Source organism: Balaenoptera physalus (assembly GCF_965194825.1).
Source record: "Balaenoptera physalus genome assembly, chromosome: 16".
In the NCBI taxonomy this organism is placed as follows: domain Eukaryota; kingdom Metazoa; phylum Chordata; class Mammalia; order Artiodactyla; family Balaenopteridae; genus Balaenoptera; species Balaenoptera physalus.
Window position 1 is genome coordinate 16,339,087 of NC_138898.1, and position 19,500 is coordinate 16,358,586.

Consider the following 19,500-nt stretch of genomic DNA (forward strand, 5'->3'; position numbering starts at 1 on the left):
ACAGGACTTGAGGTAGCCTTGCCAGAAGCCTGGCCAAGGACGGGGTCCTCTGAGCTCTGACCCACCAGGTAGGGTCAGAAATGCCACAGGGTGGGTCCTTTAGGTGGGAATTGGTCAGAAGTTCACCTGGGCAGCCCCCGACCCCTGCAGGGCCCAGGCATAGATAGTTTTTCCCTGAGCACCCCAGCTGGAGCGGAAATAGAGACCAGCACCACGTGCCAGAAAAGCTGGCCCTGGATCCCTAATTAGTTCTTCCTTTACATTTTTAAAAGGTTATATATTCATGTGGTTCAAAACCCCACAGTTAGACAAAAAAGTAAAGTTTATCTTCTTTCCCTGTTCCCCTCTGGTTGCCACCTCCACCCCTGGTCAACTGTTACCTGCAGTTTTTTCTTTTCCTTCCAGAGTAACTTTATGCTTATATTAAGGTGAAACTTATGTTTGACCTACAAAACAGCAATTTCACATGGTTCCACCTAATATAAGCAAATGCAGAGATTCCTGTTTTCCTCTTTCTGCCACAAAAGGTAGCATATTATACATATTCATCTGAACCTTGCTTTTTTCTCTTTGCTGTGTGTATATATCAGAGAGCTTTCCAGATCTTTCCAAATAAAGAACTTTATCCGTTTTAACTCCCACATAGTATTCCATTATATAGCTGAATCATCATTCATTTAATCAGGCCCCTGTTGTTGCACATGATTGTTTAGGTAGTTTCCAGAATTTTGCCATGTGAGATAAAGCTGTACGTTCATTATTTCACCCATGGATCAGTAGATCTCTAGAATAAATTCCCCCAAGTGCAATTAGTGGTCAAAGTCTCTCTGTAGTGGTTGTCCCTTCTTATCTTCCCATCCACGTTGTAGGAGGGTGAGAAGGCCCCTGCCCCGACGTGCTGAACGATCCTGGGCAAGTCCCTGCCCTCTGTTGGTCTCCGTGTCCTGGGACACTGAACCATCCTTGCCTTGTTTTGGGGAAGAACAGCGACCCAGAATTGGTTTTTTGCTTGGCCTTTCCCACACCCCAGCCACATGCACATTGTTACCACGGCTTCTTTGGGAGATGACTTCAGCCCGGACCAAGGCCAAGGCAGCCTAGTGCGGTCAGCACGGAAGAGCAGGCAGAGGGACCAGCATGGGCAAAGGCACAGATGCGTGACCACATGGGGTAAGGCAGCGTTTCCCAAATGCCAGTCACTGATGTACCTTCCCGAGCTGTGCCATAGCCGTGTACCCTCTGGATTATTATTTCCTTACTATTTAAAAAAACCTTAACTTTCTTAAGCCTGAATTTATTTATTTATTTATTTATTTATTTATTGGCTGCACCTCACGGCTTGCAGAATCTTAGTTCCTGACCAGGGATTGAACCTGGGCCCACAGCAGTGAAAGTGCCAAATCTTAACCACTGGACCACCAGGGAATTCCCTAAATTTATTTATTTATTTTTATTTATTATTATTTTTTTTTACTTATTTATTTATTTATTTATTTGTGGCTGTGTTGGGTCTTCGTTTCTGTGTGAGGGCTTTCTCTAGTTGCGGCAAGTGGGGGCCACTCTTCATCACGGTGCGCGGGCCTCTCATTATTGCGGCCTCTCTTGTTGCGGAACACAAGCTCCAGACGCGCAGGCTCAGTAGTTGTGGCTCACGGGCCCAGTTGTTCCGCGGCATGTGGGATCTTCCCAGACCAGGGCTCGAACCCGTGTCCCCTGCATTAGCAGGCAGATTCTCAACCACTGCGCCACCAGGGAAGCCCCTAAATTTATTTTTATAACACGTCTTTAGGTCATTGCCATAGATAGAAATGCAGTGTTACATAAAGAGAGGTTAGTGGAAAAAACAAAAACACAACCAGACAATACCAAAAGAAAACCAGAACAACATACGCACAAGAAAAAGAGAAAAATACAGTGAAGCAAAACATCATTAAACCATCCCCAGTGCGATTGCCTACTAAAAGCTCAGCTCAAGGCTACTTGCTGCTCTGCTCTCTCTCTGTTAAAAAAATGGAATATAAGACTCATTAAAGGTATATAAACATTAAATGAGACTTTCTCATTGAAGAAATCAGGATGGTTGACTTTGAATCTTAAACGAACAATGTTATCTGATGAATGTCCTGGTACCACCTATCATTTTTGGTCCTGTCAGTAGTAAGCTTTTGAGTCATTGGCCTGAAGGACAGATTTCTCCTCTCCCTCTTTCCAGAGGCTGAAAGGGAGGGAAAGCCAGTCTTTAGAAGGGCAACTAGACCCTCGAGTTCTGGATGGGAGGAGCCCAAGCTTAGACCTTGTACACAGTAGGCACTCACTAAGTGCTCGGCAGTGACTGATTCATTAATGGGCCTGAGGGGCTCTTATGAAAGAGGGATGGACATTCAGACTAACAGTGCCTTCCTCAGTCTTGTCCAAGGAAAGCAGATGTCCTGCTCTCACTCTCGCCTCCTGTGGCAGACGGTTTACCTCAGGGCTGAAGCTTGCTGGTGGAACACTGGAACAGGAGTCCCCCAGACTGGAGAGGAGGAGCACAGAAGTACCCTTGCTACTCTCCTCATCCTCTTCCATCCCTTCATTTAAACACGCAGACACAGAACAGATTAGGCACAAGTTTATTTCTCACGCACGTAAAATCCAAAATGGGTACGCTTCTCAGTGGGCAGCTCTCCTCCAAGCAATGATTCAGAGACCCAGGCTCCTTCCATCTTGTGGCTCTGCCATCTTCAACATATGGCTTCCAAGATCATAGCACTCTCTGCATCAAGCCAATGAAAAGGAAAAACACCCGCAAAGAGGCAGTAGAAGGTTCTTATTGGCCAGGAAGTAGGGCGCATCATGTCTTCTCACATTCCATTGGCCAGAACCTAGTCACGTGGCCACACCTTCCTGCAAAGGAGGCTGGGAAACAGTCCGGGTGTGTGCCCAGGAAGCAGAGGAAAGGGGTTTGGTGAACTGCTATCTAGTCTCAGCAATGTTTAGTGAACATGGCATTCGAGGCTCTTTATCATTTGCCTCCATCCTAATTCTTCATTCACTCATGACATTGTCAGGCTAAACTTTTCTCAGCTTCTTAAACACTCGGTGTGTGTCTGTCTGTGTGTCTGTGTGTGTTTTAACACCTTTTTGTGCCTTGGCTCCTGCAGTTCCCTCTATTCAGACCACCCTTTCCTCACTTCTTTCTTCTCTTCTCCATCTGACTAGCTCACAGAGACATGGAAATAAGCCCACAGCCTCAGAATTTAAAATAAGACTTTGTCATTTTCCCAGGACTACATGCAGGAAGAAGAGAGGATGCTTGTACACAGCGTGGAGGGGTCCCCTTCCGCTCCCCTAACTCCTTCACAGAGCAAAGCGCAGGTTCCCATGGACGCCGCCTGAGACCCCCTCCGAGAATTGTCCTGTGATAAATAGGGAGGGGAGATCCTGAGGTCGGAGATGGCAAACTTCAAGTGCTTTTTGTCAAAAAAGCTAGTAACCTGTTTTTCAAAGCGGGAGAGGACAGAAATTGCCCAGGTAGGAGGTAAAACATAAGGATCTGAATCTGCTGAGACAGTTAGCTTTTTTTCTAGCTCATGTCTGTTCTGTGAAGTAATGTGCTGATTGAACAGCTCTTGGAGGGTCTGGTGGGTGGTGGGTAGAGATGGAGAACCCTGCTTCCTTGAGTTTGCCAATTTCCATGGTGTAGATGCTGCCACAGTGGCTGATCTCAAGCTACCAGTGTCCGGTCAAGAGCTTGCCTGGGCCATCTCCAGTACGTGTTTAGTATCAGGCTTGATTTCTCCATCCCTACTTTGCTTCAGGCTGTAGCTCAGAGGTCTCCTCTGCAGGCAAGTTTACCATGTCTGTTCTTCTTCTGGGTTTCCCATTTTAAAAAGCCTGAACTTTCCCAACTAGATTATTTTCCTATAGGTTTTCTCTACTGGTCTATAAGCGCCTTATGGCCAGAACTCTGATTTTAAGTTTCTTTATATCCCTGTTATGTTGTCAGATGCCTGCACTTAGTAGGCACCCAGGGAATGCTTATAGAAGGCAGGCAGGCAGGGAGGATGGGAGGAGGTGGAGTTGAAGAGCCTGGCCACGGAGGCAGATCCCACTCTGTGACTTGTTGGCAGTGTGACCTCAGGCAAATCCCTTCACCTGTCTCGGCCTGCTTCCACATCTGTAAAAAGCTCCTTTATTTTCCTCTGCTCCAGCTCAGCCAGGCCTATCACTGAATAATAATTATGATAATAATACTCATAATGGCTGCCATTTATTCATTCAACAAATTTTTATTACGCACTTGCTGTGGGCCAGACCCTGTTCTTGGTGCTGGGGATTCATCAATGAACAAAACAGACAAAAATCTGTTCCTTGTGGAGCGTACTACATTTGTAGTACGTTCTACATTTAGCGTTCTAAATGTAGCATTCTACATCTGCAACGTGCCATGAACTGAACAGAATTTCACAGGCATCTCATTTGGTCTCCGGGCAGCCCTGAAGAGCGAAGGTATCCTTTGCTCTATTTTATTGGTGCAGAAAGTGAGGCGAAGTAGATCGTGTGAGTTGCCACGGGTAAGCCAGTGCATAAGGGGTGGAGATGGGACTTGGACCCTTGATTCTGGTCCAAGACCTGGTTCTTAGCCATCAGGACATGCCCTTCCCAAGCCCCAGGCCCCCTTCCTGCCCACCTCTCTGCCTTTGCTCTGCATTTGATCGGTTCCCTTTGTCACATCCCTCAGGCCCACCCAAGACCTGACCCCTCCCTGATGGTGTCTGTTCTATCTTGAATCCTGTCTCCAAATGCTTCCTTGTTACCCGACCAAGCATGGTTGGTGACCAGGCATGGAATCCTTTACTTCTTTATTTTGCTCCCTTATGACACCTCTTTCCCCTCCCCCTTCACCCCACCACCCCGGGGCCTAGGCATGGACCCACATAAAGAGCTCAATAAATATCTCTTAACTAATGCACAGAAATCCTTAATATTTTCCTTGGACTCTAGCTCAAGTCTCGTTTTTACATGTCTTCATCATAAGGGTTATTTTTTCTTCCTGGGAAATCTGAAAGTCAGATCTGTTGGAAACAAAACCTCAGCAGCTCTTGTGTGCACCTGCTGTGTGCCGAGTATGGTGTTCATCTCTTGCAGGGCTGGCTTACAAAGATGACAGACAGTCGCTGTCGGTGACAGTTGGCACCTTAGTTGTGGTCGAGGCTGGGATGACCACGCTGCCTCGTGTGCCTGAGATCGCCCTGGATCATGCTGGGTATAATTATAAACAGACCCCCTTTCACCCTCAGGTGCCCTGGTTTGAATGATAAGCTCTCCGGTCACCCTAAACAAATCCTGAGGACATGACCCCCCCCCTCCCCCGCCACCCTTACCGCTCTAAGCACTTTGCAAACACCCATGCATTTAGTTCTCCCAACTCTGTGAGGTTGGTGCTGTTATTCTCCCATTTCACAGATGGGGAAACGGAGGCACAGAACTGTAAAGTAACTTGCTCAAGGTCACAGAACTAGGAAGAAGCAGGGCTAGGATGGGAATCCCAGTCATCTGGTGCCAGAGCTCCCCCGTTCAGCCACTGCCTCAGGAAGAACTTCTCTAAGAGGTCTCCCCTGAGCCCGTGCTCTGGGCTAGATGTGTCTCCCCCTTCCCACCCCACCAGGAGCCATGGACTTGTCTCAGTCGTGACCTGTGACATGGTTTGGGGATAGAGGAAGACAGCAACGTGGTCGGAATCTTCTCTGGAGCCCTCACACCTGACACAGCGCCTGAGGCCAAATAAAATCTCTGGAAATGCTTTTCGAAGCAAGGGATGTGATTTTCCAGGGCTGGGGCTGGGGTTGGCCCCTCCCCGCGGTTTCTTCCTCCCCGTGTGGCAGCAGGGATGCAAGCCCCCAGGAACAGATGGAGCTGCCTGGAATTCCTTCCTAAGGCTCCTTATCAGTTTTCAGAGCAGCCTGGGGGGTGAGGGGGGGTGTCAGGGACCTTGGGGGCTGCTCTGGGAAAAAATGGAATGCCACAGCGGAGTCCCACCTGGGGAGGGGCCGGAGGCTGCGGAGGGTGCTGGGCCGGGAGGGCTCAGCTGTCAGCATTCCTCCAGCTCACAGAAAGCTCTCCTGTGCGCCTTGTCCTTATTTAGACAGGAGATGTCTGCTGACTTGGGCCTTGCGGGATGCCATGGCCGGCTGGCTCACCGGGTGGGTGGGGTGGGCTGAGGGGGGGAGCAGAGCACACCCAGATCCAGGTCAGCGGGCTCTCTGCGGGCGATCCCAGTAGACCCAGGTGGGAAGTCCAACCCTTGGGGCGAAGAATCACTCTTTAAGTAATAGTAACAAAAATAGCAGCTACCATTGATGGGGTACCCACTATGCACAGGGAGGCATGCTAGGCTAGTCTGTAAGTTTTAGGAGGTGAGTTTCTTCTGTTCACTGCTGTACCCCTAGATCTAGCCCAGGACCCAGCACACAGTAGGTGCTTAGTAAATACTTGTCACGATCAAATGAGTATACCCTTCACATGCCACAGTTCACTTGATCCTCACAATAATTCTAGGGGCAGCTAAGTGCTATTATTAACCCGAGTTACAGATGGTGAAACAGACTTGGAGAGGTTCCGTGACTTGGCAAAGGTCACACAACTTGGACGTGGAGGAGCTGGGGTTTGAAACCATGTCGTCTGACACCAATATTAACAAAAACTCCAACATTAATATTAAAAATTATTTAATATTAATCTTATTTTGGTGTTCACCACACTGGAATTCCTGGCTTTCCCCGTTTATTGACTGTGTGAGCTGGATGGCTTATCTAACCTTCTCATCCTTAGTTTTCTCACCTGTAAAATGGGAATTGATAGTGATGTCTACCTTAGAGGATACTGTGAGGACTAAATGGAATAATACATGCCAGTATCTGAGCGTAGTGCTGGCACATAGTAGGCACTCAACAAGAATTGTTCTTCAAATGACTATACCATAATTTAATCAACTACTTCCCCACTTCTTGCTTTGGCTTCATTTCCAATCTTTTGCTATTGCAAACAGGATTGCAGTAAATACCCTTGTACGTGTGTCATTTTGCACAATTTGAGTATGTCAGTTGGCCAGATTCCCAGAAGGGGAAGCACTAGCTCAAAAATATGTAGATGTTAAATTTCTAAAGAAAAAAAGGTTGAGCAGTCTGAAATGATAAACATGAATATATGCAAACATGAAAAATTATGTGAGTGAAAAATGTATAATAGTGAAAGCTAAACTTCTCTAGTGCACACTCAGGGCAAAAGGCACCATTCTAAGCCCTTTCTGTGTATTAATTCCTTTAATTTTCATAACAGCCCTATGAGGTAGGCATTATTATTATCCAAATTTGTAATAGTTGTCTATCACTGCCTAAAAAATTATCCCAAAACATAGCAGCACGAAACAACACATTTTTCTTATCTCGTGGTTTCTGTGGGTCAGGTGTCAGGACGTGGCTGAGCTGTGTCCTCTGGCTCAGGGTCTCCCATGAGGCTGCAGTCAAGGTGTTGGCCGGGGCTTTGGTCCCATCTGAAGGCTCCCCTGGGGAAGGATCCACTCCACACCCACGCACATGGTTGCTGGCAGGATCCAGTTTCTCGTGGGCCGTTGGACTGAGGCCCTGAGCTCTTTGCTGATGTTGGCGGGAAGCTGCCTTCAGTTCCTTGCCATGTGAGCCTCCCCAACATGGGAGCTTGCTTCGTCAAAGCCAGCAAGAGTCTGCTAGCGAGAGCAAAGTCACCATCTTTTGTAAACTAGTCATGGAAGTGCTATCCTGTCACCACTGCCATAGTCTTTTTGTTAGAAGTCTGTCACTGAGTTCAGCCCATACTCAAGGGGAGGGGATCCCATAAGGGTATGAATACCAGGAGGCATCTGAAAAATCTTCCTGCCACACTCACTTTTCAGAAGAAGAAATGGATGCACAGAGAGGTTAAGTGATTTGCCCAGGTCACACGGCTAATGTCTGAGTCAGGGTTTTCAGACCTGGGTAGCATGACTTCAGATTCCATGCTCTTAAAAACTGGCCCTCAAAATTGAATCTTTATTGTGTTCACAGCTCTGTTAAAAAATAGATGTACACGTGGAAAGGCTAGAAAAGAAGGCTCAAAAGCTTACCTAGCTATTGTTTTAGCACAGTGGGTTCCCAGTGCTGTTGCTTTACTGTTACTCTTTTCATAATTCATAAAGTGTGATTTTAAAATCTGGCATAGACTTTTAAATATTTATTTATTTATTTGGCTGTGTCGGGTCTTAGTTGTGGCACATGGGATCTTCGTTGCTGCATGCAGGGTCTTTTGTTGCAGCGTGTGGGCTTCTCTCTAGTTGTGGCGCACGGGCTTCTCTCTAGTGCACACAGGCTCAGTAGTTGCGTTGCATGGGCTTAGTTGTCCCGCAGCATGTGGGATCTTAGTTCCCCCACCAGGGATCAAACCGCGTCCCCTGCATTGGAAGGCGGATTTTTAACCACTGGCCCACCAGGGAAGTCCCTGGTGTAGACTTTTTAAAAAGGAAGTTTCCCTGTGCAGCCAACTCATCCAGAAGAGGGCTCACTGCTGAGACCTGGGTTCCAGATTGGACTGCAGGCCCAGTCCTATGTGGGGAGGGGGAGCAAGGCCTGAGGTCACCTCCCTGTCACTTCACTGGCTGCCGCAATACAACCAGACTTTAGTCACATGTAGTCAGCCAGGCAATTCCCAGGTTTGGATGGACTAACCTTTCTTTGGGGAAGTTGAGGGTATCACTGCTGGTAACCACTAGCCCTGGGCTCTATGATAGGCACGATGAACGCTAGGGATGCCCACGCCCCTGGGGGAAGAGGCATGGTTGTGGCCAGTCCCAGCTGCTGGGGTCTTCTGGCTTAACTGAAGTGTGTAGCAGATGCGTGGGTCAGCAAAGGCTCTGACGCCAGACAGATCTGGAATCATGTTCCAGCCGGCTCTGGATCTCACTAGCTATGAGCCGTGGGCAAATAATTTCCTGAGCCTGCCTTTCTTCTCCTGTACAGTGGGTCGTCGTGAGGATGACATGAGATCACAGAGGTTGTTGTAGTTTCCTGTTTCTGCTGTAACAAACTACCACAAACTTGGGGGCTTACAACACAGATATATTCTCTTACAGTTCTGGAGGTCAGAAGTCTGAAATCAGTCTCAGTGGGCTAAAGTCAGGGTGTTGACAGGGCTGGTTCCTTCAGGAGGCTGACAGGAGAATCCAATTCCTTGACGTTTCAATTTCTTGGTGTCTGCCCCCATTCCTCGGTTTGGGGCCCTATCCTGCATCTTCAAAGTGCATCACTCGAGTCTCTGTTCCATCATCACATCATATTCTCCTCTCCTGTGGTCCCATCTGCCCCTGCCTCCCTCTTATAAGGACACTTGTGGTTACGTTTAGAACCTGCTTGTATAATCCAGGATAATTCCTGCATCTCAAGATCCTCAATTTAATCACATCTGCAAAGCCCCTTTTGCCGTATAAGGTAACATTCATTGGTTCCAGGGATTAGGACCTGGATATCTCTGGGGTCATTATTCAGCCGACCACAAAGATCAAGTGTCTGGCACATAGTTAGCACTTAGTAAACAGCAACTCATTACTTTGCCTCCCCATTAGAGGCTGGGGTGGGAGGAAGGGGTGTCACTTACCCACCCACACATGGTGAGTGTGAGCCCCCTTCCCAGCTGGGCTGGCGGCTCTTTTTCAAGAAGGGGAGAAAGGTTTCTGTAAAACATGATCTGGAACAGGTCACCTCCATGGCCTGGGGATTTCAGACTGGGCTTCCAAGGTCGGGAGGTCCTACCTAGGGCCTGAAGTGGGGCACAGCCCCCTAGACTCAAAACCCATGCCCCTCCACTTCAGCTAAAACAAATTCACTTTCTAAAATTTTCAAACACTTGCATAGAGCTTTCTATGCGTCACATCCTGTTCTAAATGCTTTAGGTACAGTCATTCACTCTATAATCCCAACAACTCTGTGAGGCAGGGGCTTTTCATATCCCCATTTTACAGATGGAAAAAAATCAAAGTACAGAGAATTATGTAAGCCACCCACAGTCAAAAAACAGTGTTCTTAACCACCTCAAAATACCAAAATATTAACAGCAATTTTTCTTTTTTCAAACAAATCTGCTTATTTTCCAATTTTTTTGATGATGAAACCATATTATTTTCACTACATATTTATAATATAAAAATAACAAAATAGAAATTATGAACATGTAACCCAGCACATGGGCTTTCTCCTGCCCTGTAGCCTTCTGTTTGTTCTCAAAACTTTTCACCTTGTCTTATCTCTGACCAGACTCTACATCCTTCCAGAGCAGGGGCCATGTCTGGCTTAATGTTCATTATAATAATAATGGGCAAGTGACTTAACCTCTCTGTGCCTCAGTTTCTTCATCTGTAAAATGGTTGTGGTGCCTATCTCCTAGGGCGGTACGAACCCTTAGTTTATTTCCCATTTTTTCTTATTAGAAGTAATGTTTCTAGATCTAAATGTAAGAAGTAAACTATAAAACCCTGGGGATAAAATATAGTAGTAAATCTTTGGACATTGAGCTAGGCAAAGCTTTCTTAGATATGACACCAAAAGCACAGTCAACAAAAGAAAAATAGATAAATTGGACATCATTAAACTTAAACACTTCTGTGCTTCAAAGGACACCATCAAGAAAGTGAAAAGACAACAGAATGGGAAAAATATTTTCAAATCATATATTTGATAAGGGACTTGTATCTAGAATATATAAAGAACTTTTATAACTCAATAATAAGACAAAAAATTTGAAAACAGGCAAAGAATCTAAATAAACATTTCTCCTAAGAAGATTCATAAATGGTCATTAAGCACATAAAAACACACTCAACATCATTAGCCATCAGGGAAATGCAAATCAAAACCACGATGAAATGCACCTCACAAACCACTAGTGTGACTAAAATTTAAAAATGGATAATAGTAAGTGTTGACAAGGAGGTGGAAAAATTGGAACCCTCATATGTTATTGGAAGAAGGTAAAATGTTACACTCAATTCAGAACCAGTCTGGCAGTTCCTCAAAAGGTTAAAAAGAGTTATCACATGACCCAGCAATTCCACTCCTAGGTGTATACCCAAGAGAAATGCAAACATACATCCACCCAAAAACTTCTACAAATATCCATAGCAGCATTATTCATAGTAACCAAAAGGTGGAAACAACCCAAATGTCCATCAACTGATGAACAGATAAACTAAATATGGTTTATCCACACAGTGGACCATTATTTGGCAATAGAAAGGAATGAAGTACTATTTATGCTGCAACGTGGGTGAACCTTCAAACAATGTTTACATGACATATCCTTCTACAAATGCATATTTAAATCCCAATTTTTTGGCAGTCTTTAGCATTTTGGAAGGGAATTGCTGGTAAACATCATTATAATAATAACAAAAACTGTAACAATAATGATAGCTAATATTTGTTAAGTGCTCAGTTTATGCTAAGCACTTTTGTGCTTATTTCAGGCTCCCAGTAATTTTGTGAGTTAAAATTATTAACCCATTTCACAGTTGAGGAAACTGAGGCCAGAGAGCAAAGGTCAGGTACCCAGAATACGATGGACGTGAACTTGTACCCTTAATCCCTCTGGTGAAGAGTTTCCCAGCAGGGCTTAGCACACATTTGCCAAATGAATGCAGTCCAGGCAAGACCGGACCCTTGTCTACATCCTTGTTGGAGGGCAGGGGAACTTTCTCCCAGGGAGCTATCTGGGCAGGTGGCTGGACACTCCAGCTGTGGTTCCTCCTCGAGTTTACTCTGACCATGATTGTTCCGGGGGCAAACGGCCACAGCCAGCCAGAGCTAGGGGCGAGGGGCTATTTTGGGAGAAGACAGGGCGGTGGCATCTGAAGCATCCCCTCAGGAAGACTTGGCTGCACTGCCCTTATCGATCACCTCTGCAGCTTCAGAGAGGCTGGCAGAGGCCTGAGTTGGGGGCTCTGATTATCTGCCTCTGTCCTCCAAACCTACCATGGGCTCCTTGTTCTGATGGATTTCTGAAAACTTTTTAAGTGAACAAATCAGTGACATTAAGTACATTCAGGTTTTTTGTTTCAGTCGTCTAAAAACAACTGTGCTTCTTACATATTTTATTAACAAGCACCTAGATAGCACTTCCTGTGTCCTGGCTACTGTTCTAAGGGCCATATGACTGTTTATTCATTTACTCCTTATACTGTTTCTCTGAGGCAGGTGCTGTTATCATCCCCATTTTACAGATGAGGAGACTGGGGCTCAGGGGGCTCAGACTTGCCCGAGGGCATAAGGAGCAGAGCCAAGACCTGACCCCAGACAACCTAGCCAGAGCTGCCCCCTCTTAGCCACACCCCATGCAGTTTAAGGCTTTGCTCTGCGCCCCTGTCCATCCACTGATTTTCAGAGATGTTGCATAGTTGACCTGGCAGGGCTGCATTAGGTTGTGAGCTCCTCAGGCGGCTGCTGGGTCTGATTTTTCCCCATCCCTGGTCCCAGCACGTGGAAGACCTGGCCCAGTTAGTTAGTGCCAGGAAGGCTGCGACTCAGTGTAATGGGGAAGAGCTTGGGCAGATGCATTTTCTAGCTGTGTGACCTTGAGAAAGTGACTTCACCCCACTGAAGTCATATGTGTAATTGTGGCCATAGCACAGAGCTGGGCACAAAGTGCTCAACCAATAACAGATTAATATTATTAATAAGAGTAGTAGAAGAGACCGTTGTTGAGTGGATGCATTAGAACAGAGGTGGGCAAACTTTTCCTGTAAAGCACCAGACGGTAAATATTTTTGGCCTTGCAGGACATGGACTTCGGTGGCAACTACTTAACCCTAGGTAATAGTAAACGAATGGGTGTGGCTCTGTTTCAATAAAACTTTATATGGACACAAATCTAAATTCCATATAATTTTCACATCATAAAATTACTCTTTTGGGTTTTTTTCCACACCTTTAAAAATATAAAAAGCATTATTAGCTCACAGGTGGTACGGAAACAGGCAGCGGGCTAACTTTGGCCTGTTGCCCTAATTTGCTGCCCCCTGCAATAGAATATGAGCTCTAGAAGGGATTTTTGGATACTTGGTTTGCTTTTTTAGTCACAGTGCCCAGAATAGTGCCTAGCACATAGTAGGCACTCCATAAAGTTGTATTAAATGAATGAATCTGGATGTTGAAGTGGGTCTTGAGCTGGCCCTTTAAGGCTGGGAGGTAGAAGGATTGAGAAAACATTCCAGACGGGAGAACAGCCAGAGCAAAGGAGTCAGGGGTACATCCTGTGGGTGTCTCCCTTTGGCCCAATGAAGCCATCGGTGGCCTGGTGGGAGCCTGGGCAACAAGGCCAGATCTAATGGGGCGGTTAGGGGTCTGGGGTGGGCAAAGGAGTCAGGGGTGGGGCTGGATACTCTCAGAAGTGCTTCCCCTGGGTTAGTGCCCTGCCCCAGCCCTGAACCACCACCAGCCCTATTTTTAACCCTGCTGACGAAAGAAAATCTGTTGAAATCAAGAAGGGTGACTGATCCCTGCCCCACCCCCTGCCCCAGTTACTGCTCCCTCCCTTTTCCCCATTAGGGGCAGAGCCATCCTAGGAGACCCTCCCCAAGAAACATCAAAGTGGTCATAGGAAAAGAAATGGTTCCTGCGCTTCCCTAGCAGGACCTGGACTCAGGGAGGGACCCTGGTGCTTGAAGAGAGCCCCTCAAGGCTCCTGGGGGGTTGAGCAGGCTGGGAACTGCCCAAGAGAAAGCTGGATTTTCTCTCTGTCTGACTAGTGCATGCTTCTCAAACTTTAATGAGCAGTGGAAGCAGCTGGAGGTTTATAAAATACAGATTCCTGGGCTCCTGCTAAGACATTCTGATTCAACAGATCTGGGGTGGAGCCCCCAAATCTGCATTTTCAACAAGTGCCTGGATGGTGAGGGGCTGGGGGGTGGTGCATGCACCACACCGTGAGTGCCACTGGACCAGAAGATAGCCTTTGGACCACAGCAGTTCAGCCTGCCCTGGTGAGCTGCCAGATACACCCCATCAAGGCTGCCTCGGGCCGAGAATCTGGAGAGCCTTGAAGGCCACGCTAAGTAGTTTGGACTTTATTTTCAGCGCAATAGGAAACCTTGCAAAGACTTTCAGCAAGAGGTGAGGCCACGGGATGTATGGGTTAAGCAAGCTGCATGTAATTGGTTGTAGGAAGCGAGCCTGGAGGCAGGGAGGCTACAGATGGGGGTGGGGGACCTTGCAGGAGGAGTGATGGAAGGAAGGAGAATGGGCAGATTCAAGAGCTATAGGGGGAGCAGGAGAGACAGGAGTTGGTGGTTGTTGTCTGTGAATATTGAAAGGTGAGGAAGGAGGGTGTGGGAGATGCTGGGATTCCTGGCTTGAAGGCTGGGGAGCTAGGGAGCTATTCCTGAAATCAGAGGCATTTTGGGGGGGGGGCGCTGATAAGGTATTCAGTCGGTCAGATTGATGGATGTGGGCAGAGGAGCGTGCTTCCTTTAAACCCAGCAGCCCTTATTGCCTTGGGCTGTGTGGCCACTCCCCTCTGACCCCTGTTCTGGCTGCCCTGGAGGGTCCACCGTTGATCCCCCAGAATCTTCCAGGGCTCAGTGTGAAGGCTGCCATTCTGGCCTGAGGAGTCCTGCAACACAGCTTCCCAGGGCACCGGGAAACAAGCCTCATCCAGCTTACATTACCAAAAAAGGACATTTTCTCAGTTGGAGGGTTTGCCCAGCCCTTTCCCTCCTCCCCCAACCTGGGGTTTCAGGTTTCCAGGGAAGTGTCTCTGAAACTTTAGATCTTTGAATCACACATACCCATGTACAGGCAAATATGAGTCTGGGGATATGCATGTACCACACTCGGTTTTTATTTTTTAATTTTTTAATTGAAGTATAGTTGATTTACAATATCATGTAAGTTTCAGGTGTACAGCACAGCGATTCAGTTATACGTATATATATATGTATATATATATTCATATATCTAGGTATGTATATACATATTATATATATATATATATATATATATATATATATATATATATTCTTTTTCAGATTCTTTTCCCCTATAGGTTATTACAAAATACTGAGGATAGTTCCCTGTGCTATACAGTAGGTTCCTTGTTGGTTCCACACTTGATTTTGATGTCACAAATGTCATCTTCCTCCTTCTCCTTCTTTTTCTCCTCCTCCTCCTTCTCCACCACCACCATCACCACCACCATCACCATCATCATCATCACTCAGCCCCATCCCGGGCTAAACACTTTCATGTGTTGCCTCTCAGTAGTTTTCACAGCAACTCCAAAAGAGCAGAATTATTGTCCTACAGATGTAGAAACTGAGGCATAGAGAGGCAAAGCCACTCACCCAAGGTCCTAGAGTCCCAGTGGGGTCGGGACTAGGGGGAGACGAGTGAGGAGAGTCATACAAACGCAGGGTCTGATTTGGCCTTTATTTAAATTTTGTTCATAGCTTGCTCATCAAGGATTATTTTTGCATTAGTTTGGACTTTTAAAAATATGGCGTTCGAGTATTATTTATCTGGATTACTGAGTTTTTTGGCATCCCTAAATTTTGAGCCTGAGGTGAATGCCTCATTTGCACCCTAGCCCCGGCCTTGGCAGAGCCAAAATTGGAATCCAGGACTGCTGATTCCAAAACCATGCTCTTAACTATTTCCTATGCTGCCCGCTTACGCATACATACGTGTACGTGTGCATGCATGCGTTCATTTATGTATCCTTTCATTCAGTAAAATATTCTTTTCTTCAGTAAACATTATTGGGGCAGTGGAGAGGGCAAGGGTTTAGAAATCAGACAATTCTGGGTTTGAACTCCACTACTCATTATGGAGTGGAGATACACCGGTGGTTAAGGGCGCAGACTCTAGATCCCAGAAAGCCTTGGTTTGAAAACTTGCTGTCACTTGCTGGCTGGGTAAGTTTGGTGGGATCCTTGAAGCCTTCTTATGCCCCGGATTTCTCCTCTGTAAAGAGGGATGATGGTGATAACATCTACCACATAGTGATTGGGGAAATTAAACGGGTTAATTTCTATAAAGCCCTTGATATGTAGTAAATGCTTTGTAAGTGTCAACTGTTACTTTGCATCCTTGAGCAAGGTACCTCTCTGAGACTCAGTTTCCCCACCTGTGAAATAGAGACAGTAAAAACTACCTCCCAGGCAGTTTTGAGGATTGAAAGGGATAATGTAGGCAAAGGGCTTGGCGTTTGGAGGGAGCTTAGTAAAATTTATCTCCCTTATCGTGGGCCCAATTCCATGCTAAAGACACACGCAAATCAGCTCCCCGAGGAACTGACTCATCTGCCCATGGGGACACCGATTTGACCTTTCAGTTCCCCAAAGGCACGAAGCTCTTACTCCCTCTCAGGGCCTTTGCACGTGCTCTTCCCTCTACCTGGCTCACTGTCCCCACCTCACGTCTGATGGGCCAACTGGTATGTCAGTTTCAGCTCTCAACTTAAATGTCACATCCTCCAGGAAACCTTGCCTAATCCCCCACCTCCACTGCCGATCTATATCAAGTCTTCCTGTTGTACCTTTTCATTGCATTCTGTACTCTTCCTTTATGGCACTTCTCACAGTTGCACTTTTTATTTAATTACATTGTATTAAATAATTTTGGTTGTTTGCTTCCAGCCCATCTCCCTCACTTGAGAGGGGCTTGTCTTGTCCACAGGAATCCCAGCTCCTGGCCAAGTGTGGCACGTGCTTCAGAGCAGCACAGGCTCTGGAATCATCTTGCCTGGGTTCAAAATCTCAGTTCCTGCACTTAAAGACTTTGTGACCTTGGGCAAGTTACCTACCTTGCCCGTGTCTCAGTTTCCTTTTCCGTACAACAGGGAAAATAATAACAGCACCAGCTTCCTAAGGCATCATGATGATTACATGAGATAATCTTCATAATTCCTTTAAAACAATGCCCACTGGTAAGTTGGGCTGTTAATATTTTAGCAGGTACTTCTCCTAGTTAGGCTACATTAAATAAACTGAAATAAACATCCCCCAAATTTCAGGTGCTTAACGTAGTAGACATTTAAGCCTTGCTGAATTTAATGTTTAAATTTAATGCTTAAATGTTCCACATTTAATATGGGACTTTGCGGGGCTGGGGGGGACTTTGCTCTATGCAATATTCATCTGTGGACCCAAATTCCTTCCACTGTGTTTCTGAACCTGGGGTCCACAGGCGGTAGTGTGGAGAGAAATCAGGGAGTCCGTGAACCTGCATGCTGCCTTAGGTTAGATTCCCTAGAAGCTGAGTCTGAGATGAGGATCCTCGTGCAGACGATTTATGGAGCAAGTGCTCTTAGGAGAGAGGGGGAGTGAGAGACACAGACTCGGACAGGGAAGTAGCCAAGCAGGGATGTGGTCTTACCTGGAGTCCAGCTTCAGCCTGATCCCATGGGGGCTCTGGAGCCTGACTTGTACCTCAGAGTTGGTTCCTCTTGGGGCAGGAAGGGGCTGGCTGGTGTCATTAGTCACTGGTTATGGGCTCCCTGGGTTGGGGAGGGGTTGTTGACCTCGGGAACAAGGTGGCTTCTACTGGTTGCAATTCTCTGGGAGAGCAGTGAGCCATTAGCGGTCAACTCAGAAGTTAGGGCTGGGTGCATTTGCCCAGCGAGTGGATCTGGGCAGGGAAAACCACATCTTTATTTTTACTAACCTCTAACTGAACTTTAGTATTTTCTTCAATTATGGAAGTTGGCAATAAATCAACAGTAGTATTAGCAGTATCTCTGACTTTGTCACTAATAGAAATCACATACATTTTCATGTCACATTACTGTTGTTGCACGTATCCTTGAAATATCCTTTATGTTAATCTATACTTTTAAATTATGGTAGTTAATAGACCCGCTAGATATTTTGTTTAAAGTGTTAATAAAGAAGAATATACATTATTATATTACAAATTTGTCCCTTTAAATATTTTGGTAACAGTGTGTCAATATAATTGTATCCCTTTGTAATCCTGTGTAATTTGTGCATTTTAAAACATTCCAAGAAGGGGTCCAGCGGTGTCACCAGATGCCAGGAAGATCTGTGACACAAATGAGGTTAAGTTCCCTGTTCTGGGCCTTGGCCTCTGCATTTTACCAGCAACAGGGGGAAAAGAGAGGACAAAGAGGATTATAGGGGAGGTTTCTGTGGGCCAGGTCTGGAAATGGCATAATCCTGTCTTCCCACAATGCTTTGGACGGTCACCTGACCACACCTAACTGCAGGGGAGGCTGGGAAATGTAGTCCATCTGTGTGCCCAGAATGAAGAGGCAATGGTCTGGGGAATGCACAGCAGTCTGGACCACAGGGCTCAATAAATATTCATTGACAGCTGGAGTGAATGAAAATTCTGTCCAGGGTGTCTCTTTGTGGGTTGGGGAGGAAGGGCAGAGGGCTAGTTCTCTGGAGAGATCCTGAGTCTCCACCATGTTGTCTCCTTAGGACAAGTCACGCCAAGGCCAAAGCTGAGGCAGCAGAACAGGCTGCCCTGGCTGCCAACCAAGAGTCCAACATTGCCCGCACTTTGGCCAGGGAACTGGCTCCAGACTTCTACCAGCCAGGTAGGGCCAACCAGGGAGGGGAGGGGCAGGACGGGGTAGGGGTAGGTCCTGGGGGGGTGGACACTTTTTCTTTGCTTGCTGGAAAGCTGAGATGCTCAAGTGGGTCCACGCATGCCTTTGAGTTCCAGAATCTGTGGAGCGTGGTGCAAGCATGGGATGCGTGCAAGCATGACACAAGGGGACTCATGCTGAGATTGTGGCGGGGTATCAGAGGCTGCCCCCACTCCAGCCCGTCTCTTCTCTCTGGGAAATGGGGCTGCAGAGTCAGGAGGACCCCCTGGCTCTGATACAGACTTTGCATTTGGATAGAGCGGTGGGAGCCCATCAGGGTGGGGGATCGGTGCTGCCTGCACTGAGGGTTTTAAGGTGAGTGGCACGATCAGATTTGTATTTTCTAAACATTCTGGCTGCGTCCGGAAGACCAAAGGGAGACTAGATGGAAGACCGCAGAGCGCAGATCTGTGCCTGGGAGGTTAAGTCGCTTCCCATCACAGTGCGCCCCCTGCTGGTCCAAGGAAGAGCGACCCTGGCTGGCTGCCTCCGCCTTGGATGGTCATAGCAACAGCTGTCACCACGTGCCAGGCACTGAGCTCAGCATATTACAGGCATTTTTTTTTTCACCCGATTAATCCTTCCGTTAGTATTTATGAAATAGGTATTGATTGGGCCTTTTTTCAGGTAAGAGAATGGAGAGACCAGTGTGACCATAAAGAGTATAAACTCTGGAGCCAGACTAGCCTGAGTGCCAGTCCTGGCTCTGCCCTTGGTCAGCTGGGTGACTCTGAGCAAGTGATTTTTACCTCTCCTGAGCCTCCTTTTCTTCATCTGTACAATGGAGGCTAAATAATAGCATCCACCTCATAAGGTTATTAAAATGATTAAATGAGTTAGTATTGGGGAATT

At 46.7% G+C, this 19,500-nt stretch overlaps 1 protein-coding gene across 3 annotated transcripts in view; it reads left to right on the forward strand.

Annotated features, from left to right (window-relative positions):
- Positions 1-19,500, forward strand: part of JPH2 (junctophilin 2) — a 64,544-nt gene that overhangs the window by 40,197 nt on the left and 4,847 nt on the right. For all 3 annotated transcript variants that reach the window (XR_014254804.1, XM_082430175.1, XM_082430176.1), the window contains one exon: positions 18,479-18,597. Coding sequence is in view for 2 of the 3 variants with exons in the window: in XM_082430175.1 (XP_082286301.1) it covers positions 18,479-18,597 (119 nt within the window). In the remaining variant the exon portion in view is untranslated. The remainder of the gene's footprint in view (positions 1-18,478; positions 18,598-19,500) is intronic.